General features: G+C 40.6%; 2 protein-coding genes across 5 annotated transcripts in view; one reads left to right on the forward strand and one right to left on the reverse strand.

Moving 5' to 3' along the window:
- The window catches only part of gripap1 (GRIP1 associated protein 1), an 85,215-nt gene extending 84,172 nt beyond the window's left edge, over positions 1 to 1,043 (reverse strand). For 2 of the 4 annotated variants that reach the window (XM_052481719.1, XM_052481718.1), the window contains exon 1: positions 739 to 1,040. In XM_052481719.1, the coding sequence (XP_052337679.1) occupies positions 739 to 780 (42 nt within the window). In that variant the 5' untranslated portion in view covers positions 781 to 1,040. Of the gene's footprint in view, positions 1 to 738 lie in introns of all 4 variants that reach the window. The other 2 variants (XM_052481717.1, XM_052481720.1) reach the window with 2 other exon arrangements.
- Positions 1,044 to 2,607: 1,564 nt separating this feature from the next.
- On the forward strand, positions 2,608 to 14,593 carry ptpn18 (protein tyrosine phosphatase non-receptor type 18). Its single transcript, XM_035738059.2, has 15 exons — positions 2,608 to 2,909; positions 7,632 to 7,740; positions 7,853 to 7,929; positions 8,026 to 8,121; positions 8,526 to 8,564; positions 8,712 to 8,780; positions 9,288 to 9,350; positions 9,554 to 9,696; positions 10,253 to 10,319; positions 10,526 to 10,603; positions 10,742 to 10,831; positions 11,450 to 11,535; positions 12,975 to 13,303; positions 13,658 to 13,747; positions 13,957 to 14,593. Exons 1-15 carry the CDS (start codon positions 2,826 to 2,828, stop codon positions 14,028 to 14,030), a joined length of 1,494 nt encoding a protein of 497 aa, XP_035593952.1. The 5' UTR covers positions 2,608 to 2,825; the 3' UTR covers positions 14,031 to 14,593.
- The last annotated feature ends 9,316 nt before the right edge of the window (positions 14,594 to 23,909 follow it).

A 23,909-nucleotide genomic window follows, 5' to 3' on the forward strand; every position in this document is an offset into this window, starting at 1 on the left:
CAATGCATTATTTGGGCTAGCTAGCCATGGGCACTATCTGGTTTGGAATACTGAACACACCCACTATAATAAACAGTGAATGGCGTCCCGTCCAGTCCCTAAAGGCTGCGAGCAGGCATGAGGATAACTTTGAATGACCAAACAAACCCGTGACCCATAATAAATCTTGGAAAGCTATTAGTTACGCGAAAGTAACTAGCAAGCTAACGTTATAGTTTTCAACGAATGTATTTATTTAAAACATTTAACTAAAACAGCACACAACTATCAGACACGGATGATTGAAATCAATAACTAACAGGAAGATAACTTTGCCATTAATAAAGATATTGTCGTGAAGATTAATGTCATTTCAAGCTAACTAGCTAGCCTAGCCATTTAAGCTAGTTAACGGTTAACTCGCAAACCAGCTAACGTTAGCTAGCTGTTCAACTAATGTTATTTGAACATAAAGCAAACTATTGGGATTATCACATTTGCATGTTTGTATAGAATACTAAAACGATATGACCAAATGCCTGTTGCTTTTGGAATAGCAATTTTTGCTGACACTACCAACATAGCTAGCCACATCCCTGTTAGCCTAGCTAGTAAAGGAAGCTATCACGTTGGCTTTACCGTTCCGTCTTTTAGCTCTGGAAAGGTTGACGGAAAATCCCATTTTCAGAAAATACCCTGAAGGTGACAACAAATTCTAAACAACGGGCATTAAAAATAGACATCTGTCAACCTAGCTACCTGCATCCGATGGAACTCCTCCTCTGATAGTGCCTGCGCCATCTTCACTCAAGCAGCTAGGAAGGACTCTGCTATTAGCAGAGGTCCTGTGTGATAAAAGTGCCCCTGGGAATAGGCTAAACTTTCATGCCTTTCTGTATATCCTTATGGAAAACACGACGTAGTTGTAAATAGAAATGTAAATGTATCGGACGACTTGGCTTTTAGATGAGGGAGGGAGTGCACTATCACTATTTTCCCTAATCTAAACATTACTCCATAGCTAGGTATTGTCATTGCAATAACCACACCTGTCCAGTAGGTGGAGTCCTGAGTCCAGATCCATAACGTCATTTTATAAACTGGGTGGTTTGAGCCCTGAATTCTGATTGGCTGAAAGCCATGGCTTCTCAGACCGTATAACAGGGTATGACAAAACATTTAGTTTTACTGCTATAATTAAGTTGGTGACCTGTTTATAATAGCAATAAGGCTCCTCAGAGGTTTGTGATATATGGCCAATATACCACGGCTAAAGGCCGTATCCAGGCACTCTGCATTGCATAAGAACAGCCCTTAGCCGCCCTTAGCCGTGGTATATTGGCCATCTACCACACCTCCTCCAGACTTATTGCATAAGTGACACAATGGAGGTGCCTCTAGCACTGAATTACCACGTGATTGTAAACTGTGAGCTTATTAGTCCATTTGAAGTAATTGCTTGTTCGCTGTGATTGGTTGTAGGTGTTGTGATACTGATGGTTTGTTGAGACTGATTTTTTGTATGGTTGTGGCTAGTGGATAATAGTTGTTGCCAACTGTAGCTTTAAAAAAAATGTAACCAGGCAAGTCAGTTAAGAACTAATTCTTATTTACAATTGTGCGCAGCCCTATGGCACTCCAAATCGCGGGCAGGTGTGATATAAGCCTGGATTCGAACCAATTATCCCATGCTGCTAAGTAACGTCATGTCTGTCCGTAGATGGGTTATGCTTAGCTCAAATGTTGCAGTTGTCAACAAACCATCAGTATCACCGCACAAGTATGACGAGAAAGCACATCCACCTATTATTTACTATGGCGGTGCGTTTTCCAGAGGCAGAGGGGAAGTGTTGCACAGCGATTGTGTTTGAACCATCATTTCAGTGTCACAGTTGAGTTGACAATCCTTTTTACGGTCTCTGTTTTGAGTGTATGCCTAACTAACTGGTGGCTGTGTGAATTTGGAGACAGATAGGCTAGCCATTTTCTTTTTAACATTGCATCTGAAAAAAAGAAATCACGTGTTGTTGATGAGGCATGTTCTGATGGAACCGTTACAGTTTCAATAAACCATGCATCGATATGCCGCCCTTCTCCAATACGAAGTGTAGGCTATAGCAGTAGAATAAACACCCATATAATACAGACATAGTAAAATCACTGAAGTTTCCTGGCGGTGAATTGTCTGCACGTTGGTTTCATCTGCTCAGAATACTAGCCGAGCACACCTTGGAATACAACAACAATAGGCTTATCCTCATCTCCGACGTGTTTACTAATCTATGGACAATGTAAATAACCACATAGGATATATTTTTTAGAAAGTGTCAGGCTAATTAATATCCCTGAGAATATTATCAGGCTGCAAGTTTTAGGACTACTTTTCAGTCTAAATGGGATTCATGCATTGATAGCCTGCTTGATAACTTTATAATAACACATTATTTAACTGTACAACTAACGTAAAATAATAGAGCTTTTGAAAGTGCGTTGAATGCCTTTTGAAGATGCTTTGAATATTCTTGTTGGAAAAGAATAAATATGCTATACATTTTTCCATTTGTTGTAATAGTAGTGTATTGGAGTTTATGTGAAAGTTCCTCCCCTGTTTTGACGCCAATAAATAAGCCAGTAGCTTTCAATGCGGAAATGTACATGACTTGCCTCACAGTGACAATGACATAAGGAACGTTCCAAGAGGTACACGCGGAACCTAGGCTAATCATCGCACTAGAGATTGGTGCGGCAAGGCGCTCTGCGTTTGTTTAGAATTGTTGTATTGATATAATGGCCGCCCACTGCCTGCCATTTCAAAAGTTAAATTGACATCCCTAGCCGCAGCACGGATGGAGCATCTATCGAGGTTCGTAGGTCAGATGTCCTTGACAGATGACAGCAGAGCAGAGGGCATCATCTCATCGGAGTATAGTGTAAGTGAGAATCCCCATACCTGTATATCAAATGTATATCAAATCAAATCAACTGTTATTGGTCACATGCACATAGTATATTCTCGGGTTATAATTCATTCCCATAGAAAGACAATAAGACCAGGTGATATTTTCAGATGAAAAAAAAAGTATGATTTAAGGCATGTGCAAAGCACTTCGTGGGACTTTCACATTGCAATTGCATTAATTTATTGATTGCAAATAACTGGTTGAATAATGGCTAAATATTGTGTGTACGCTGTGCATGATGTACAACATCACAGGCTGCACATCATACACTGGTCCAGTTGTAGATAAGGGTAGTAAACCTGAGAGGTATGATGATTAAACAAAGTAAAACTAGGCTACTGAATTGTTTGTTTGAATGTTATATCTGCAAATCATGTTGGCTACTTGTTTTCTGTATAGTATAATACAATGCATGTTGTAACTTGTTTTCTGTATAGTTTAATACAATGCATGTTGTAACTTGTTTTCTGTATAGTTTAATACAATGCATGTTGTAACTTGAATGCAGTTGACAAAAACCTTCTTTCAAATCAGTGGCATCTCTCTTTAAGGCACATACAGAAGTGAACCTTGGTTATTTAGTTATGTTTTGACATTACACTGAACTGAATAGCAACATTTGCAGAAGTATATTTTGTTAAACTACTGTAGGCTATTGCTCTTCTTACATGTAAACCTCTGTAAGTGTTAAGATACAGTAGGTAGGCTAGTCCTTTTTTTCCTAATTTAGCTTCCAAAGTTCAAAACTAAGTTATTTATTAACACTGAGGCCACTATGGGAAACATTTCCTTGTTGCAGCTAGTAGACTGTTGCGTAAGATTCTTTATTGACAATGTTCCATTGTGAGGGGTGCCACTGTTTTTACATGCCAGCCTCAGATTGGTTTCAATAAACATCATTCTGTTGACTGTTTGTACCTTGAATTAATGACAGTAATGATCGAAATAGTAATAATACATATGTGAACTATTTTCTAACCAGCCTCATTCAAATCAAATCAAATTGTATTTGTCACTTGCGCTGAATACAACAACCTTACAGTGAAATGCTTACTTACAAGCCCTTAACCAACAGTGTAGACCTTAGAGTGAAATGCTTACTTACAAGCCCTTAACCAACAGTGTAGACCTTAGTGTGAAATGCTTACTTACAAGCCCTTAACCAACAATGTAGACCTTAGTGTGAAATGCTTACTTACAAGCCCTTAACCAACAATGTAGACCTTAGTGTGAAATGCTTACTTACAAGCCCTTAACCAACAATGTAGACCTTAGTGTGAAATGCTTACTTACAAGCCCTTAACCAACAGTGTAGACCTTACAGTGAAATGCTTACTTACAAGCCCTTAACCAACAGTGTAGACCTTACAGTGAAATGCTTACTTACAAGCCCTTAACCAACAGTGTAGACCTTAGAGTGAAATGCTTACTTACAAGCCCTTAACCAACAGTGTAGACCTTACAGTGAAATGCTTACTTACAAGCCCTTAACCAACAGTGTAGACCTTAGAGTGAAATGCTTACTTACAAGCCCTTAACCAACAGTGTAGACCTTAGTGTGAAATGCTTACTTACAAGCCCTTAACCAACAGTGTAGACCTTAGTGTGAAATGCTTACTTACAAGCCCTTAACCAACAATGTAGACCTTAGTGTGAAATGCTTACTTACAAGCCCTTAACCAACAATGTAGACCTTAGAGTGAAATGCTTACTTACAAGCCCTTAACCAACAGTGTAGACCTTAGTGTGAAATGCTTACTTACAAGCCCTTAACCAACAGTGTAGACCTTAGTGTGAAATGCTTACTTACAAGCCCTTAACCAACAATGTAGACCTTAGTGTGAAATGCTTACTTACAAGCCCTTAACCAACAGTGTAGACCTTAGTGTGAAATGCTTACTTACAAGCCCTTAACCAACAATGTAGACCTTAGTGTGAAACGCTTACTTACAAGCCCTTAACCAACAATGCAGTTTCAAGTATTAAATAAATAAATACAAGTAACTAATAATTAAAGAGCAGCAGGAAAATAACAATAGCGAGTCTAGGTACAGGGGGTACCGGTACCGGAATCAATGTGAGGGGCACCGGTTAGTTGAGGTAATATGTACATGTAGGTAGAGTTATTAAAGTGACTTGGCATTGACAATAACAGAGAGTAGCAGCAGTGTAAAAGAGGGGGGGGGCAATGCAAATAGTCTGGGTAGCCATTTGATTAGATGTTCATGAGTCTTATGGCTTTGGGGTAGAAGCTGTTTAGAAGCCTCTTGGACCTAGACTTGGCGCTTCAGTACAGCTTGCCGTGCTGTAGAGGAGAGAACAGTCTATGACTAGGGTGACGGAGTCTTTGACAATTTTTAGGACCTTTCCCTGGTGTAGATGTCCTGGATGGCAGGAAGCTTGTCCCCAGTGATGTACTGGGCCGTACGCACTACCCTCTGTAGTGCCTTGCGGTCAGAGGCCGAGTAGTTGCCATACCAGGCAGTGATGAAAATCGTCAGGATGCTCTCAATGGTGCAGCTGTAGAACCTTTTGAGATCTGAGGACCCATGCCAAGTCTTTTCAGTCTCCTGAGGGGGAAATTATTTTTGTTGTGCCCTCTTCACGACTGTCTTGGTGTGCCAGGACCATGTTAGTTTGTTAGAGACTAAGGAGTGAGAAATGGTGATAATGTAATTATGTCTATATTATGGCATGAAGAAAGCTGTGATATTGTATCAGTATTACTTCAGTCCCTATCTTCACCCCAATCGGGTCTTGAACTAGGGACCCTATGAACACAGCAACTGCCTCCCACGGAGCAACGTCGCCTGTCGCTCGACAAAAGCCGCAGTGCAAGGGAATCAACTAGTTCAAGGTCTCAGCGCTAGTGACGTCAGCGATTGAACTACCACTAGCGCACACAGCAAACTAGCCAGCCATTTCACACCGGTTACGTTATTACATACAGGGCCTTCAGAAAGTATTCACACTCCTTGATTTTTTTTTTACACATTTTGTTGTGTTAAAGCCTGAATTTAAAATGGATTACATTTCTATATGTTTACAAATTAATTGAAACTGAAAAGCTGAAAACTCATGAGTCAATAAGTATTGAACCCCTTTGTTAGGACAAGCCTAAATCAGTTCAGGACTAAAAATGTGCTTAACAAGTCACATAATAAGTTGCATGGACTCACTCTATGTGCAATAATAGTGTTTAACATGATTTTTGAAGTACTACCTCATCTCTGTACGTCAGACATACACTTATCTATATTCTGTAAGGTCCCTCAGTCAAGCAGTGACTTTCAAACACAGATTCAACCACAAAGAACAGGGAGGTTTTCCAATGCCTTGCAAAGGGCACCTATTGGTAATAAAAAAAAAAATAATAATAATATCCCTTTGAGCGTGGTAAAGTTATGAATTACACTTTGTTTGGTGTATCAATACACCCAGTCACTACAAAGATACAGGTGTCCTTCCTAACTCAGTTGCCGGAGAGGAAGGAAACCGCTCAGGGATTTCACCCCAATGGTGACTTTAAAACAATCACAACGTTTATTGACTGTGATAGGAGAAAACTAAGGATGGATCAACAACATTGTAGTTACTCCACAGTACTAACCTAATTTACAAAGTGAATATAAGGAAGCTTGTACAGAATAAAAATATTCCAATACGTGCATCCTGTTTGCAACAAGGCACTAAAGCACGGCTCTCCAACCGTGTTCCCGGAGAGCTACTGTCCTGTAGGTTTTAACTTTAACCCTAATTTAGCCCACCTGATTCTAATATTTAACTTCAACTGGGTTTGGAGTCAAAACCTACGGGAGGGTAGCTCTCCAGGAACAGGGTTGTAAAAACACTAAAACACTAAAGTAATATTGCAACACATTTGGCAAAACAATTAAGTTTTTGTTCTGAATACAAAATGTTATGTTTTGGGCAAATCAAATACAACACATTACTGAGTACCACTTTCCATATTTTCAAGCATCATGTTATGGGTATGCTTGTAATTGTTAAGGACTGGGAAGTTTTTCAGGATAAAAAAATAAACGTATTGGAGCTAAGAGCAGACAAAATTCTAGAGGAAAACGTGATTCAGTCTGCTTTCCACCAGACACTGGGAGATGAATTCACTTTTCAGCACGACAATAACCTAAAGGACAAGTCCAAATATTCACTGGATTTGCTTACCAAGAGGATATTGAATGTTCCTGAGTGGCCTAGTTACAGTTGTAACTAAAATCGTCTTGAAAATCTATGACAAGACTTGAAAATGGCTGTCTAGCAATGATCAACAACCAAGTTGACAGTGTTTAAAAAAATGTACAAGAATAATTTGCAAATATTGTAAGATCCTGGTGTATAAAGCTCTTAGAGGCCCAGAAAGACTCACAGCTGGAATCGCATATTTGTCATTTATTTATGATTTATATTTAACAAACTTTTGAATTTTTCTTCCACTTCGACCTTACAGAGTATTTTGTGTAGATCGTTTTTTGGGGACAAAAGGGCTGAGGGAATATGGATAGTACAGTATGTGGTTACTAATATGTAAAGATTGGTTTCGTTTGATCCTACCTGAGACTTCCTACATTCAAGGTTTAAGCTCTCAATCTACCTCTCTTTTAATTACAGTTTCACAATCATGAAAGTTGCTCCCAACCTCATCTCAGCTTCCATGTCTCTTTGTGTTTGTAGAATATCCGTGATCGAACTTCCATCATCAAGAAAGATCTTGGCCTCACGACGAAAGCCGGGGCACTGAAGGACAATGTAAAGAAGAATCGTTACAAAGACATTTTACCATGTAAGCATAATGATGGAGACTTAAAAAACGTTAGTGGTTTTTACTCTAATTGAAAATTATATTCTTGCTTAATATTAAACTTATCTGAACAAAAACTCATATTTTTATATAGATGACCAGACCCGTGTTCCCCTAACTCTACTGACGAATGACAATGATTCTGACTATATCAACGCCAGCTTCATTAAAGTACGGTATTGTCCTCTCTCATTCAGTAAGTCCGACTGCATTTTATTCAGCTCGGTCTGATGCTGATTATTCTGCTATATCTCGTCTGTCCTCTAGGGTGCAACAGAGACCAGAAAATACATAGCGACCCAAGGACCTCTGAGGCACACTTTGGTTGACTTCTGGCAAATGATTTGGCAGTATGATGTAAAGGTAAGGAAGATTGTATTCAACTTTCCTATAAATGTAGTACAGCAGCTCTGTTGCACAGATGAAGAATGGGAAAATTGTCTCAATCTAATTTTATTTAACTAGGCAAGTCAGTTAAGAACAAATTCTTATTTTCAATGACGGCCTAGGAACAGTGGGTTAACTGCCTGTTCAGGGGCAGAACGACAGATTTGTACCTTGTCAGCTCAGGGATTTGAACATGCAACCTTCCGGTTACTATTCTAACGCTCTAACCACTAGGCTACCCTGCCGCCTCTACACTCTAAACACTAGGCTACCCTGCCGCCTCTACGCTCTAACCACTAGGCTACCCTGCCACCTCTACACTCTAACCACTAGGCTACCCTGCCGCCCTAATGTTACCTCTATTCCTATCCCTGTTTTAGGTTATAATCATGGCTTGCAGAGAAATTGAAATGGGAAAGGTAAATGCCCTTTTAGTCACATTTTGAATAAAAAAAGTTACAGTGGAAGTGTGAACATATTACTGTACTGTATAATTGATCAACTTTGGTGCTGGTCTCCACTTGACTCATAATGTTGTTGTTTTTTTCACTGTCTTTTTTTTATAGAAAAAGTGTGAGCGCTATTGGACAACTGTCAAGGAAACAACCCCCTTTGGTCCCTTTATTGTCTCAAATGTACGTCTTTGTCGATATATCTTCATTATATTGTATACTGTGAAGGTACACAGACCACAGAGAAGTTGTAGCAGCATTGACACAACTTTCAGTTGATCCAGATTTATCTTCTTAGTTGTTTTACTATTCAGGAGTCGTCCCAGACAGATGGGTTGCCTCCCACAATGTCACCAATATTCCAGCATGCACAGAGTGCTGTCCCACTAGGCACAGATGTCAATTTAACGTATATTCCACATTGGTTAAGTGACATATTGAAATGATTCAACCAGTGTTTGCCCAGTGGGGTTGTTTTATAGTCTGGGTTTTCAGAGAATATTCAAGAAGACTTCCCTTTTTACTCAACATCCTCCACAGATGATGTGTCAGTTCCTGTGTACTAAGTTTACTCAGTTTGGTTATTTCATGGCATATTGACTCACATGTTGTTGTCTGCATAAAATCACAGGCACCTGTTTCAGGAAACACTAGAATATTTTTAATTGAAATGTTATCATGTTTTTACAGCTTGAAGAATCCAACCCAAATGAGGAAGTAGTCTTGAGGACTCTGACTGTGAGATTTCATAATGTAAGTGTCCAACTGTGAAACGGGTATTATTTTGTGTTGTTTTCCATCAGCAGCACTAGTCAAATAATTATTCAATATCGTAGAAAAACAAGTCAGTGTTATTATCCACATTGGATAATGTGATATTATTTGTTGGTATCCAGGAAGTTGAATGAGCGGGAGCCCGTGAAGTCATATGCAAACCATGTTTTCTGTTTGTCTAGGAAACACGGACTATCTCTCAATTCCAATACACAGCTTGGCCTGATCATGACATTCCATACACAGCTGGTGGTATTTTAGAAATGATGGATATGGCTCGCAAAGCCCAGGGAAACAACACTAGCCCTGTTCTCATCCACTGCAGGTCTGTTTGTCCCCTATACATGACATACAGCACAGCCCCTAAAATTACTGTCTGCCCAGTGGACTTGTTGTGCTCCGAGAGGAAATTGTCGCACACAGAGACAGACTATGATCTATAAGCCCATTAAAATTCATCAATGCATATCATTCAGTGTTGTTTATCACAAGGCCACATGTACTCCTTGAGCTCCATGTGTTTTAATAATGCCATTTAGCTGGGCGCCTGAGTGGCTCAGAGTTAAAAGGAACTGCATCTCAGTGCCAGAGGCATCACTACAGACCCTGGTTCAATCCTGGGGTGTATTACTACTGGACGTTATTGGGAGTCCCATAGGGCGGCGCACAATTGGCCCAGCATTGTCTGGGTTTGGCCTGGGTAGGCCGTCATTGTATATAAGAATTTGTTCTTAACTGACATGCATATGTTAAATATTCAGGACCTGATGGGGTCTACCGTGTCATATCCAGACTTGGGAACTTCTTTGGTAATGTTTGAGTACTGCTGTTAGAGACTGAATGGAGCAGACCATGTATTTGGTTGTGTTTTGTATTTCCAGTGCTGGTTGTGGAAGAACGGGGGTGATTTGTGCCCTGGATTATGTTCATGATCTTCTTGTCACAAAGGTATGTTATGTTCATGATCTTCTTGTCACAAAGGTAGTACTTATGTTTACTGCATTACATTGATGGCATCATTTAGGGAATTGGTTTTACAAGACCTTTGTAGACTGCAACTAAAAACAATAATACGTGTAAAAATATATATATATTTTTTAAATTTTGGTGGGTATGAGTGTTTTGACTAATGCATTCTCATATTTCTCCACCAGCAAATCAAAGGAGATTTCAATATCATGAAGATTGTAGTGGAACTAAGGAGACAGAGGCCATCAGCTGTTCAGACAAAGGTATTTTATTATCAGACAGAATTACATATGAGAAATTGTGTTTATTTTCTGCAGGGTGTTATATCATGCAATAAATACTGTAATTCTCTCCTGTGGAAATGATGGCTTCAATCATCTTTTTTCTATCATTCCAACCAGGAGCAGTATCAGTTTGTGTTTTCTGCCGTGGCTTATATGTTTGAGAAGGCTTTACGGTCACCTGAGAACAACTACCAGAATCTCACCAAGGTAAGACAGAAACAATTATCAGGTTTTTATAATTGCTATCTCCAACCGACAGATGTCAGCCTTTCTAAAGGCAAAATACAACACAGTATTCAACACATGCCGTACTAGCATTCAGGTTCAAGCAAGCTTTACTAGAACAATAAGACATGAGAGGGTATGGAGTATTATTGGGGATTATTGACACATCTGTTTTGCGGTCAGATGCAGCGTTTACACAGGCAGCAAATTCAGATCTTTTGCCCGGTCAGATCAGATCTTTTGCCCATAATTGGGCAAAAGATCAGAATTGGGTGGCCTGGACAGCCAGAGGTACAAGGCAAAGCTGACACAATATGTCAGTTTGTCTGTTATTAAAAATAGAAACTAACAAAGGTATTTTCCTTGTGTCATCCATTCAATCTGATCATATTATACTTCCGTCTGACATTTCAATGTGATGAGTGGAGTAAAAAGAACATTAAAAAAATGTTACGCAGGAAACCAGCCATCACGCTTCCTCTCTATGCAAATATTGGCACATTGAAGATGATTGTTCACGCATTTTCATACAGAGCCTGAGCTTTAGAGACACAGTCCTATACCTCTCTGGTCCTTAACAGCTTATGTTGTTGTTTATAGAGCAACCAACCTCTCTATGATGACGTTGAGTCTGTGAAGACCTCTCCACCGATAACATCAGCCATCACTCAGCCACTTGAAAAAAGGTAGGAGCGAGAATTCTTTCTTTGTTCAGTCTGATGTGTGATGTGCATCAACATACACACAATAGCAACAGTTTCTGACTTCAATAAGCAGCCTGAGATATTGGCATACCACAGTAAGGTTGTGGAGATGTTGACTTTCAGTTTGCGAGAGCGAGAAAGAGAAAGAGAGGGCGAGAATGAGAGAGAGTGAGAGAGAGGCAGATAGAAAGAGAGAGAGAGGGTGAGAATGAGAGAGAGTGAGAGAGAGGCAGATAGAGAGAGAGAGAGAGAGAGAGAGAGAGAAAGAGAGAGAGAGATTTAGGGAGCTTCCTGTTTTGTACAAGTGATTCCATTGTCATCTATTTCAGTTGGCTGTACAACAGGGTTTTGTGTTTGTTGGGTGTGTAGTTTTAGTGTACATAAGCTTATCGATACCAAGTCATTTATTCATATTTTGATTGATGAAGTCAACTATTACAGAATACAATAGATATGATATGTACCTGCCTTGACAATCAAGCAAACACTATTAAAGTTGCAGTATGTAGCTGTTGTGGTCAAATATACACTACCGTTCAGAAGTTTGGGGTCACTTTGAAATGTCCTTGTTTTGAAAGAAAAGCACATTTTCTTGTCTATTAAAATCACATCAAATTGATCAGAAATACAGTGTAGACATTGTTAATGTTGTAAATTACTATTGTAGCTGGAAACGGCAGATTTTTTTATGGAATATCTTCATAGGCGTACAGAGGCCCATTATCAGCAACCATATATTTCAAGCGGTTTAGTACAATGATTCAATGACACTATACTTGCTTGTTTTATCACAGAAACTGAAATTAGGCTAGTTTTAGCAACCAGGAAATGGCTGAGCAATATCTGCGTAGTGCACCTTTAATATTGCTAAATGTACTGTATATTCAAATACTGTGTTGTCGTTCACGTTGAAGATCTTGATGTGAAAGGGACTTTAAGCCAGTTATTGTTAGTTACATTTGACAGAACTTTAGGGAAACATGATTAATGAATCAGAAGGATGTCACCATTCCTGTACTACTAAACATTCATCATGCTGCAGAGGAAGTGACACACAGGGCTGTTAAACATCACTTTCACATCCTCTTTCCTCCCTCCCATATGTTCAACTGTTTCCCCGCCAGCTCGTATCACAGGCTTAAACACAAATTATCTATATCTCTGTAAACATGGTCAAAGAGTCCGTAGGAAATCAGTATTGTAACATTGACATTTTTAATCAATCTTAATTTCTATACCGATATACTAATGGTAAAAATCCACTGTGGAAGCCCCAGAAAGAAAACGGACTAGATAATGAAACTTCAGTCATATGTATAATAGTTATGGCCATCTAGTGTGTAGAGCAGAAACAATAAGGCCACATTTGTACTTTTTGCTTCTCACTGTTGATGGAATTGTGGATGTCTACTCCTCTTTAGAAATTCTAGTGTGCAGCCCAGAGCGCCTCAACTGTGCCAGCAGACGATGGATGACACCTATGCTGTGGTCAACAAGTCCAAACAGCTTCCGTCACCAGCCTCTTCCTCAGCTCCTCCGGCCGCTCTCCATCACTATGACAACGCAGAGCTGGGCACCCTGAAATGCCCCGCCACTGCTCTCTACAGCACGGTCAAGCCCAAGAGCAGGTGTCCTCCAGTCAATCCACCTCCAGCGGCCTCACCCATATATGACACAGCGAGACCGGCCAATCACAGGCTAGCTGAGGCCACGTTAGGGAAGGAACAGAGTGGCTATGAACAGGTCACAGGTGAGAGCATTTTAGGGAGACCAAACTGAGGCCAGCTCTGATTTTGTTTTAGTCATTATGCCTTGCAAAGAATATCCAGTCTTTTAGAAGAGCATTGTAATCTAGATCTAGTAACCTCAGTCCAATATTGTGAAACTGGGGAAATTGTGTAATGTTTATTTACGACGGCATACACTGTCCTTTTAAGTATTAAATCAATGCGAAAAGTAATTTGAGTCCTACATTGACCACAAAGGAGCAATATTTGTTTTCCATCTTCATTCAGTTTCTTGCCAGTAACAATTCCTTGACAGCCATATTGAGCTGTTTATGTGGAACATTTTTTACTGATTCTTACTGTTTGCTTTTCTCTAGCTGAGCATCATTCCTCGATGGGAGATGACTATGAATATGTTTCAAATCCCATCAAAGACCTGACCAACAGCTGTACTCCTGGTAGCATGGGTGAATATCTGCTTGTGTTTGTGATACTGTTATCCAATGCCTTTTACTGTTACTATCCTGTGCCATTATAGCTACCCAATGTAATATCCATTTCCTCAGAATCTCATGATAATTGTGACTGGATGTCAAAACAAGGCTATGTAAAACTGTTAGTTGTACTTGCAGGTGCCTTCAACTAATCCCAAACACATTTCTCAACTGTCCCTCAGGGTTCAACTGTCGCATTAGGAAACCTAAAGGACCCCGGGATACCCCGGCAGAGTGGAGTCATGTGGAGAGATGATACAGCAACCACATACCAGGCCTGGGAATGGGCTCTTTCTTTTGTAACCCTTTTGAGTTGGTATATTTTTCAGATCTGTTGTACCACTTCTTTATTTATTGTGATTGATATTACTGATGGAAAAAAAAATATATATATATATATATATTATGAAACATCGTCCCATTCTGAGACAGGTATTGTTTTTGGATACTACACAGATTTTGGATCTTCAGCTGTCCCCATTGGAGAAGCCTTTTAAAGAACCATTTTTGGTTCCAGGTAGAACCCTTTCCACAGAGGAACCCTGAAGGATTCCACCTGTAACCAGACATGATTCTTCAAAGGGTTCTCCTATGTGGACAGTTGAAGAAGCCTTTTGGAACTTGTTTTTTCTAAGAGTGTATTTACCAAATTCAAGTTATGGTGTGATGGCACTAACCAACAGGGGGCACTATAGTAACATGGGATAATGAGCTTTTCAATATTAACGAAACAGGTATTTAAAAAAAAATCTCTACTCATTTCTGGTGACATGGACTTACAATAAAGACAAACATTTCTTCAAGGTTCTTTGAAATAAATCTTTGTATTAGTCCTGCTTACTTACCACAATCAATGCAGCATACATGTAGATACAACAAATGTTCTGGTGGATCACATTAAAAACAATGTGCTTTACTTGAAAATACTTTGCTGAACATTCTGTGCTGGAAATACCAGCTTTGAAGATTGACCTCTGACTTCTGTGGCTATGCTGATATTGTGTTTCAGTCACTGAAATCTTCTTACACTCTGAAATGAACATCTGTGTATCTGCCAGATACCAAGCTGATACTCTGTCTGTCAAAAGCAACAACAAAAAAACTGAGAGAAGTCTCTCTGGAGATTAAGTCAGCAATGCACTTAAATAGCTAACATTATAGCTATGTTTTTGTTTACCTTTATTTAACTAGGCAAGTCAGTTAAGAACAAATTCTTAATTACAATGACGGCCTACCCCAACGACGCTGGACCAATTGTGCGCCGCCCTATGGGACTCCCAATCACGGCCGGTTGTGATACAGCCTGGATTCAAACCAGGGTGTCGGTAGTGACACCTCTAGCACTAAGATGCAGTGCCTTAGACCTCTGCGCCACTCAGGAGTTTAGATGTGTGGTCCTATTTCATGTTCCTATAGAAAGTTGCCCATAAGAACTTTTTTTTTAACCCAGCCGTGGAGACCCAACGCTGGGACGAGCGTGTGTGATAGACAATTGAGGGGGTGTTGCTAATGGCTACTCTGTGTTCTAGTTGGCAGTGCATGTGGGATGTCAAGGGTTTAAACTCGGCTGGATGGATAATCACATTCAACAGATGCTAATGTGAAAAGACAATCTAATGACCTGTACCATGGCTTCTCAACCCAAGCCTCCAGCTATCTCATAGCAACCCTTCGCCCAGATTTAGCCACCACACACACACGCACACAAACACATGTTCACATATGCATTTTCACACACACACACACGCACACATTAAAATGCACTAAAGCAAATCAATATTTTGAGCTTTTTTCATTATTATTTGCTGCTGTGTCTGATGTATTGACTGGTGATATTAAATCTCCCTTTATGGGATCAATAGAAACCTTACCTTATCTTATTATAAACTCATGAAAATGAATCAGAACAAAATGAGCCTCTACAAATTATAGTAACTGTCATACTGAGTGGGACGTATTTAATACATCAGACTAAGAAAAGTAGATACAGATGTAGGATCTTAATTTGATCACTCTTTTGTTGCTGAGTATTTTCCTGCACCGAAATGCAGATGAGCTTTGTGATTTACATAGATTCACTGAAAACCCACACTAACACATGGTTGCATTAACAGTATTTAACTTTTTATGTAGCCTATACTTTTGGCCAGCTAAAAGCCTTATCACCGATCAAGCAACATTATGGACTAAAGTAAATTTGCTGCAAGATTGTTTTGCTGTGACAATATAGGTCATATTAAGATCCTACATATGTATCTGGATAGCATTACATTAAAATGTCACAAGTTTTTTTGTATTTTTTAACTATTTAGAATGGATGTTTCTGAAGTTTGTTCATGTTTCCGGAGAGTACAACACAGAGAAAGTGTAAATACCGCCCTCTTAGGACACAATTGTTTCTCGTTATAACCAAGTGAACTAAAACTGTTAACAATAGTCTGTGGCCATTGTGTAAACTCCAGACATATTAGGGTAGGCACTTGGAAATTGATCCTGATCTGTTTAGTCTTTTTACGAGCAAAAAAGTATTGATTGGTCGATACCTTGCATCTGATTTCATTTCCCATCTGTTTTCTTACTGAAATTACCATTCATTACATTCAGGCAAATACATTTTACAGTAAGAACTTTACTATCTTTCAGATCAAATATCAAGGAAATAAATCCATATATGAATAAAGAAAAATAACATTCTGTGTGAAATGAGTGTAAGGGAATTGAAGAGGGAGGGTGAGATTCCAACATGAGCCCAGGCCTTTGTGACTAGGTGTGTTGGTATTGAGTGAATAGGCCAAGTTTTGGATGTATCTTGCTCTGAGCTGCAGAGGGTTAGAGCCAGAAGAAGTGAAGTAGGGGGATGCAGAGGTGAAAGGGAGTTAGTTTGGACCGGTGTCAAAAGGTCTGTGAGACAGGAGGGAGAGAGGGGAAGAGGCTGCTTTCAATTAAAGACCTGGCAGGACTGGACGCTCAGTAGTTTGACTCTGGTGAAAAGAGGCGAAAGTTCAATAGCTGTAATGTAATCCACATAATTACATGTATTATTTATTTTACATTATGACACTTCCAAACCAACAGAAAGTCCACTGGATTACACCATAGCGATGGAATGTGCTGTGAGTGACAGTGCACCTTTAAGGATTGCCAGGATCTGGGCATTCTGTAGCGTTCTCAGAATAACTCTGAGATAAAACATTGTCCAAGGAATGAAACATGTTTATAAAGAGTAAACACAGAAGATAAATATTTGGTAATTGGCAACAGTATGCTTCTTTATTTTGTTCATCGAACATGTGCAGTGCAGTATCACTCAGCTCCACAGTGTTTTCATTTGAAGACGACTAAACAAACACCTCTTTTTGAACAAGTATGCTAGGCCTCCCTTCCTGTTGTCTCCGTGTTCACTGACTCACTCCTCTCTGTCTCAATGTTTTCCTGTCTCAGGGCCTTTGTCAGTTCCCCCTAGCCTTCAAACTGTAATCTAAAATGTGTCACCATCCCTGGATGTGTTTTTTCATTAATCAATTGATATGGGATTAAGCAAAATGACAGCGTAGAGCCGAGGAGTAACTGACTCCTCTCCTCTTCAGTTTGATAATGCCTGTGAGTTGGCCTCTCTGGGGCAAAGAGCTGGTGTGTAGGAGGTTTGGGAATGTACTTTGATTACAGCAAAGGATGCTGGTAGAGCAGGCAGGACCTGTGGTTACAGTGGATTATACTCCCGCTGAAATGTATACATACTGTGCTCTGCCCTGCCTCACTCCCCCATCTCTCTCTCTCTCTCTCTCTCTCTCTCTCTCTCTCTCTCTCTGATCTCTCTCTCTCTCTCTCTGTCCATCATTCTCTCTCTTCAACCACAAAGTACAGCTCTTTCTGTAGCTGAAGCAGAGGGGTGGCACAGAGAGCTGGAACAGGGTGAGTGTGCTGCGTGGCAGTGGCTTTGTGGATGCAGCTCCAAGACTTGGGCTGTTGGCTCGAAGAGTGGAAAGGAGACCACAGGCATGAATTGGATTTCAAGCGGAAAGGCCTGTGTATCAGTGAACGACAGCTGCTTACCAAATTGCCACTCACTTAACCATCCCTGATACCAGCCATTACCTACTGTCCAATACCTATGACATGACGCCCTGAGCATAGACAATCTCTATTGAACGATCACCATACATAGATAGGTATGAGTGGATTGCAAAATTCCGGGAACTTTCAATAAATTCCCTGGTTTCCCAGCAATCCTGGTTGGAGATTTCTGGATTTCCTGCTTATTCCCTTCTTATTCTGGGGATCCTCCAACCGGGATTTCAGAAAAACCAAGGAATTTTACAACCCTATGTACCTCCATCATGATCTCTATAGCAAAAATACATCTGTGTTTTCTGCATCAACAATATTCAATTTTGTTGAGCCGTTGTTTATCGTTGACTCTAGCCTATTAGCATTCCCAATATCACTGTATAAGATACTGCTGTATTTACTGTAGATCACAGGTGATTGATGGCACCTTAACTGGGGAGGACGGCTCATAGTAATGACTGGAACAGAATACATGGAGTGCTATCGGAACACATCAAACACGTGGTTTCCATGCTTGACACAATTCTATTCACACCATTCCAGACATTATTATGAACCAGCCTCCTGCCCTCACTCAATATAGCCTCTTGTCTGTGCAAAACTAATGGATAACTTTACAGAGTTTAGTGCGAACTGAAAAGTAACCCCCTACAAACTGGAATAGTGGGAATACTGTTGTTACTGTTGTTGCCTAGCAACTGTTTCAGCTCTACTTCAAAGTTTTCTTGATTTTTTTTGTTTGTTGTTGCAATAAGATTGAAACTTTAGTGAACTGCAGTGATATGGTGCATTATGATACACACACATTACGCTTTTATTTATTTATTACTGTGCATTGTCACGCTTGATAAGTGTTCTCTTATGTTACATTTTAAGTTTGAGTTTGAGATCAGTTGTTTTCCATTACAAACTCAGGCAAACAAACACATTCGAAAGAAAATGAGCACATAAACCACTGCAGGAAAGGCCCCAAAATATGCCTGTACGATGATACAGGACTACTGGCTTGGTTTTAACGAGACCTTTCATGAGATACAGGCTCAACCAGTCAAATTGTTCCCTCTCCACCTCGCTGTGGTTTGGGGAGGAGGAGGGTGCTCTCTGTGGTCTGGACCCTCTAAACTACACACATGATTTCACTAACAGCTGTAGTGGCTTATTGAGGCCAGATGTGAGGCTCATGGGGCTGAAGCTGCAGCGCTGGGGAAAGAGCAGCCTGGGGACAGGCCTAAGCACTCAGAAGTCAATAGAGAGGGGCATTGTCATGCATGCTGCAACCCTTTCTATGGTGACTTGAGCAAATTAACAGGGAGTAGGCATCAATTTACACGTAGATTCCTCCGTAATAGTCAAATGTTTTGTTTGCCAAGTCTCTCTCTCTCACTCTGTGTGTGTGTGTGTGTGTGTGTGTGTGTGTGTGTGTGTGTGTGTGTGTGTGTGTGTGTGTGTGTGTGTGTGTGTGTGTGTGTGTGTGTGTGTGTGTGTGTGTGTGTGTGTGTGTGTGTGTGTGTGTGTGTGTGTGCACACGTGTGTGTGCACGTGTGTGTGTGTGCGTGCGTGCATGCGCGCGTGTTCGCTTGTCATGAACATTTTCCAACTTGACTTGTTTTACAAAGAAAAACAACCGGGGAATGATCATTTCTGTCTGATCCCTGGAAATGCCCATTAACCATTTTGGATGTTAAAATATGATGTGAGAGTTGAACTCGGCAGAGCAGTTTGGAACCCTCTTTCTTATTTGTCTATTAACTAATTTACTGCCTGGTGACGTCAGGCAGGCCACAACTCCAGGCAAAAAAAATTCAGGCAGTCTTTTCAAACAGCTCTGACACTAACACCTCTGACACTCATTTTCACAATTTCACAGTATTATTCCAACATCCTAGAGTGAAAATATAAAACTCAGAGCTTTTAAGACACGTCTACAATACAGCAACGTCTCAAGTCGTTTTCAGACGCAGGCGATGGCTGGGTGTGTAGGTTGGCTTCTGTACCAGCATGATGCTTTAAAATTATATTCTAGTACAGCTGAAGGTTTTGGCAAAGACCGAGAAGAGGATGAGGATGTCTGTTTCACTCATTGACCATTTTTGTTATTGATTAAATAATCCAAACACATTCTGTCAGCACAAGAAGAATGTTTGTTGTCTGATCCCTGGAGACATTTGACTATCTGCTATGACTGAGTGTGCAAAGCTGTCATCAAGGCAAATGGTGGCTACTTGGAAGAATCTAAACATTTAAAATATATTTTTATTTGTTTGGTTACTACATGATTCCATATGTGTTATTTCATAGTTTTGATGTCTTCACTATTATTCTAACTATTATTCTACAATTTAGAAAATTGTTTAAAAAAATAAAGAAACCCCTTGAATGAGTAGGTGTGTCCAAACTTTTGACTGGTACTGTATATATGAACTAATTTGTTTGATTTTTGCACTCCTATAGCCACTGGGGGGCAGTGGTGGCTTCTATGGGGTAGAGTGCAGTTTCAACCACATCACCCAAACAGAGGCAGCCTCTCAGGCTGACTGACTGACTACAACACAGGCTAATGTTTAACATTGGCCATAATGTTTCCAGCTTCTGAAATTGCCATCATAATATCTCATTTCAAAGGCTGAATTGAAAATATTAATGGGCGCTTAAATTATTTATTTATTGAGGTTAATGAAGTTTAAGTGCAGCAATCCTAACAATATACACTCTATTTACAAAAGTACGTGGACATCCCTTCAAATTAGTGGATTCGTCTATTTTATCCATACCTGTTGCTGACAGGTGTATTAAATTGAGCACACACCCATGCAGTCTCCATGGACAAACATTTGCAGTAGAATGGCCTTACTGAAGAGCTCAGTGACTTTCAACGTGACACTGTCATAGGATGCTACCTTTCCAACAAGTCAGTTCGGAACATTTATTTCCTGCTAGAGCTGCCCCAGTCAACTTTAAGTGCTGTTATTTTGAAGTAGGTGCAACAACAGCTCAGCCACAAAGTGGTAGGCCACACAAGCTCACAGAGCGGGACCACCGAGTGCTGAAGCGCATAGCAGTTGCAACACTCACTACCAAGTTCCAAACTGCCTCTGGAAGCAACGTCAGCACAACAACTGTTTGTCGGGCGCTTCATGAAATGGGCTTCCATGGCCGAGCAGCCGCAGACAAGCCTAAGATCACCATGCACAATGCCAAGCGTCGACTGGAGTGGTGTAAAGCTCACCGCCATTGAACTCTGTAGCAGTTGAAAAGCGTTCTCTGGAGTGATGAATTACACTTCACGATCTCGGCAGTCTGACGGACGAATCTGGCTTTAGCGGATGCCAGGAGAACGCCGTTGTCCACAGACTTCTGGTCATTCAGTGTAACACTCACGACATGTGTGTCTCTAATACACCCTGGCTCCACTCCAACCCCATGAGTAGGCAGGACCCATAGGGGATTACTGCTTCTGAACTGCACGCTCGTGAAATTGCCCGAGTCTAATAATGTACAGTATGCAATCTAATTAATAAGGATACTTCCAGGGAGAACCTGACATCATCACAAATGACAGACTCCACCTAGAGGCTATTTCATTCTATCAAATGGTAAATTAATATTACAGAACTGGACTGAGACCATATCCGGCACTATAAAGACCTTGTACCGTAGTCCTGTATGGAAAATGCCTCCCAATATCATTCTGGTTTCCATTTTTGTGACTGGCATGTTATCATTGTCCCATGATGATAGTACTGCCTGGCATGTTATCATTGTCCCATGATGATAGTACTGCCTGGCATGTTATCATTGTCCCATGGTGATAGTACTGCCTGGCATGTTATCATTGTCCCATGATGATAGTACTGCCTGGCATGTTATCATTGTCCCATGATGATAGTACCGCCTGGCATGTTATCATTGTCCCATGATGATAGTACCGCCTGGCATGTTATCATTGTCCCATGATGATAGTACTGCCTGGCATGTTATCATTGTCCCATGATGATAGTACTGCCTGGCATGTTATCATTGTCCCATGATGATAGTACCGCCTGGCATGTTATCATTGTCCCATGATGATAGTACCGCCTGGCATGTTATCATTGTCCCATGATGATAGTACTGCCTGGCATGTTATCATAGTCCCATGATGATAGTACTGCCTGGCATGTTATCATTGGCCCATGATGATAGTACTGCCTGGCATGTTATCATTGTTCCATGATGATAGTACTGCCTGGCATGTTATCATTGTCCCATGATGATAGTACTGCCTGGCATGTTATCATTGTCCCATGATGATAGTACTGCCTGGCATGTTATCATTGTCCCATGATGATAGTACTGCCTGGCATGTTATCATTGGCCCATGATGATAGTACTGCCTGGCATGTTATCATAGTCCCATGATGATAGTACTGCCTGGCATGTTATCATTGGCCCATGATGATAGTACTGCCTGGCATGTTATCATTGTCCCATGGTGATAGTACTGCCTGGCATGTTATCATTGTCCCATGATGATAGTACTGCCTGGCATGTTATCATTGTCCCATGATGATAGTACTGCCTGGCATGTTATCATTGGCCCATGATGATAGTACTGCCTGGCATGTTATCATTGTCCCATGGTGATAGTACTGCCTGGCATGTTATCATTGGCCCATGATGATAGTACTGCCTGGCATGTTATCATTGTCCCATGATGATAGTACTGCCTGGCATGTTATCATTGTCCCATGGTGATAGTACTGCCTGGCATGTTATCATTGTCCCATGATGATAGTACCGCCTGGCATGTTATCATTGTCCCATGATGATAGTACCGCCTGGCATGTTATCATTGTCCCATGATGATAGTACCGCCTGGCATGTTATCATTGTCCCATGATGATAGTACCGCCTGGCATGTTATCATTGTCCCATGATGATAGTACCGCCTGGCATGTTATCATTGTCCCATGATGATAGTACCGCCCGCTTTGTAGACTGATATAAGGATATTCATTTTTGAATTGCTTAGATCTTTGGAAACACAACAATTAGGATTGCAAAATTTCTGAAGCATGCAATAAATTCCCTGGTCATTTAATAAAAGTTACAAAAATTGTGCAACCATAATTCTAGTAGTTCCAACCCATCTTGGAAGAACACCCGACAGCAAATATGATTGGAGGATGGCTCCAGTAAAGAAGATGGGGTCCCTGTGATGAGGGTCGTGTTTCTCAAAGGAAAACATATGGTCGTTTCATCTACACCAGGGGGTTCATGGTCCTGTATTTCCTCTGCTCACATCTCCTAGCCTTCGGCAGGGGCCCGTTCTCCGAAAGCACAGTGTGGTCGAGGAACATAGGAGGAAGTTCTGTCTTCCTCAAGTGGCTTCAATTAGAGACCGTCACAATTACAGAGGGAGGGAGTACAAGTGGTCAAACCTGCCAAGCTCAAACTCCAACTGGATTACAGGGACAGGGACATGGAGGCTACCACAGCGAGCTAGGCTACTTGGTGATTCCTAACCCACCCAACCAAGGGTTATTTTAGGAACTCTCCGGTTTCTGTGTCTGGACTGATCTAATTTCACTCCGTTCAACCCAATGACTGATTCAACCTCTTCAGACTAGAATACCATACTGCCGTAGGATGCAAATGTTGGTTTTGTATGGTTTCACTTCCAAGGCCCCATGAAGGCCCTTATATGTTGATAAATACAAATGCTTTCAACACGATTAATCTATACCACAACAAAGAGCACTATAGTTTGTGGTGATTTGTATTCTGCTTTAGCTGAATTGTCTTTACTGCACTGTGGGATTGCAAGTGTCATTCCTCCTAAACTGGCTATTACTTGACACATGATTTGAATAAGTGTATTGCTTTGCTGCTTGCTGGTGGATGGCATGAAACCACATAACTGGTGAACGACAGACAACGTTGGTAGATAATAACTCACAATAAGGTGCATATTGAATGTCTTATATATTTACACTGTTCAGAGCAAACGCTATTCTAAAGTAATTTTTATTTTTCAGTTTTCTCCATGTACTGTATTTCTGCATGTTAACAATATAGTGAACAACTT

Source organism: Oncorhynchus keta, chromosome 27 (assembly GCF_023373465.1).
Source record: "Oncorhynchus keta strain PuntledgeMale-10-30-2019 chromosome 27, Oket_V2, whole genome shotgun sequence".
In the NCBI taxonomy this organism is placed as follows: Eukaryota; Metazoa; Chordata; class Actinopteri; order Salmoniformes; family Salmonidae; genus Oncorhynchus; species Oncorhynchus keta.

Excerpts from the sequence above, each read along its gene's own strand:
- ptpn18 (XM_035738059.2), top strand. The coding sequence starts at position 2,826 with ATGGAGCATCTATCGAGGTTCGTAGGTCAGATGTCCTTGACAGATGAC. Across the intron at positions 8,781-9,287 it reads GTCCCTTTATTGTCTCAAAT|CTTGAAGAATCCAACCCAAA; the intron begins GTACGTCTTTGT and ends ATGTTTTTACAG. Across the intron at positions 9,697-10,252 it reads CCTGTTCTCATCCACTGCAG|TGCTGGTTGTGGAAGAACGG; the intron begins GTCTGTTTGTCC and ends TTGTATTTCCAG.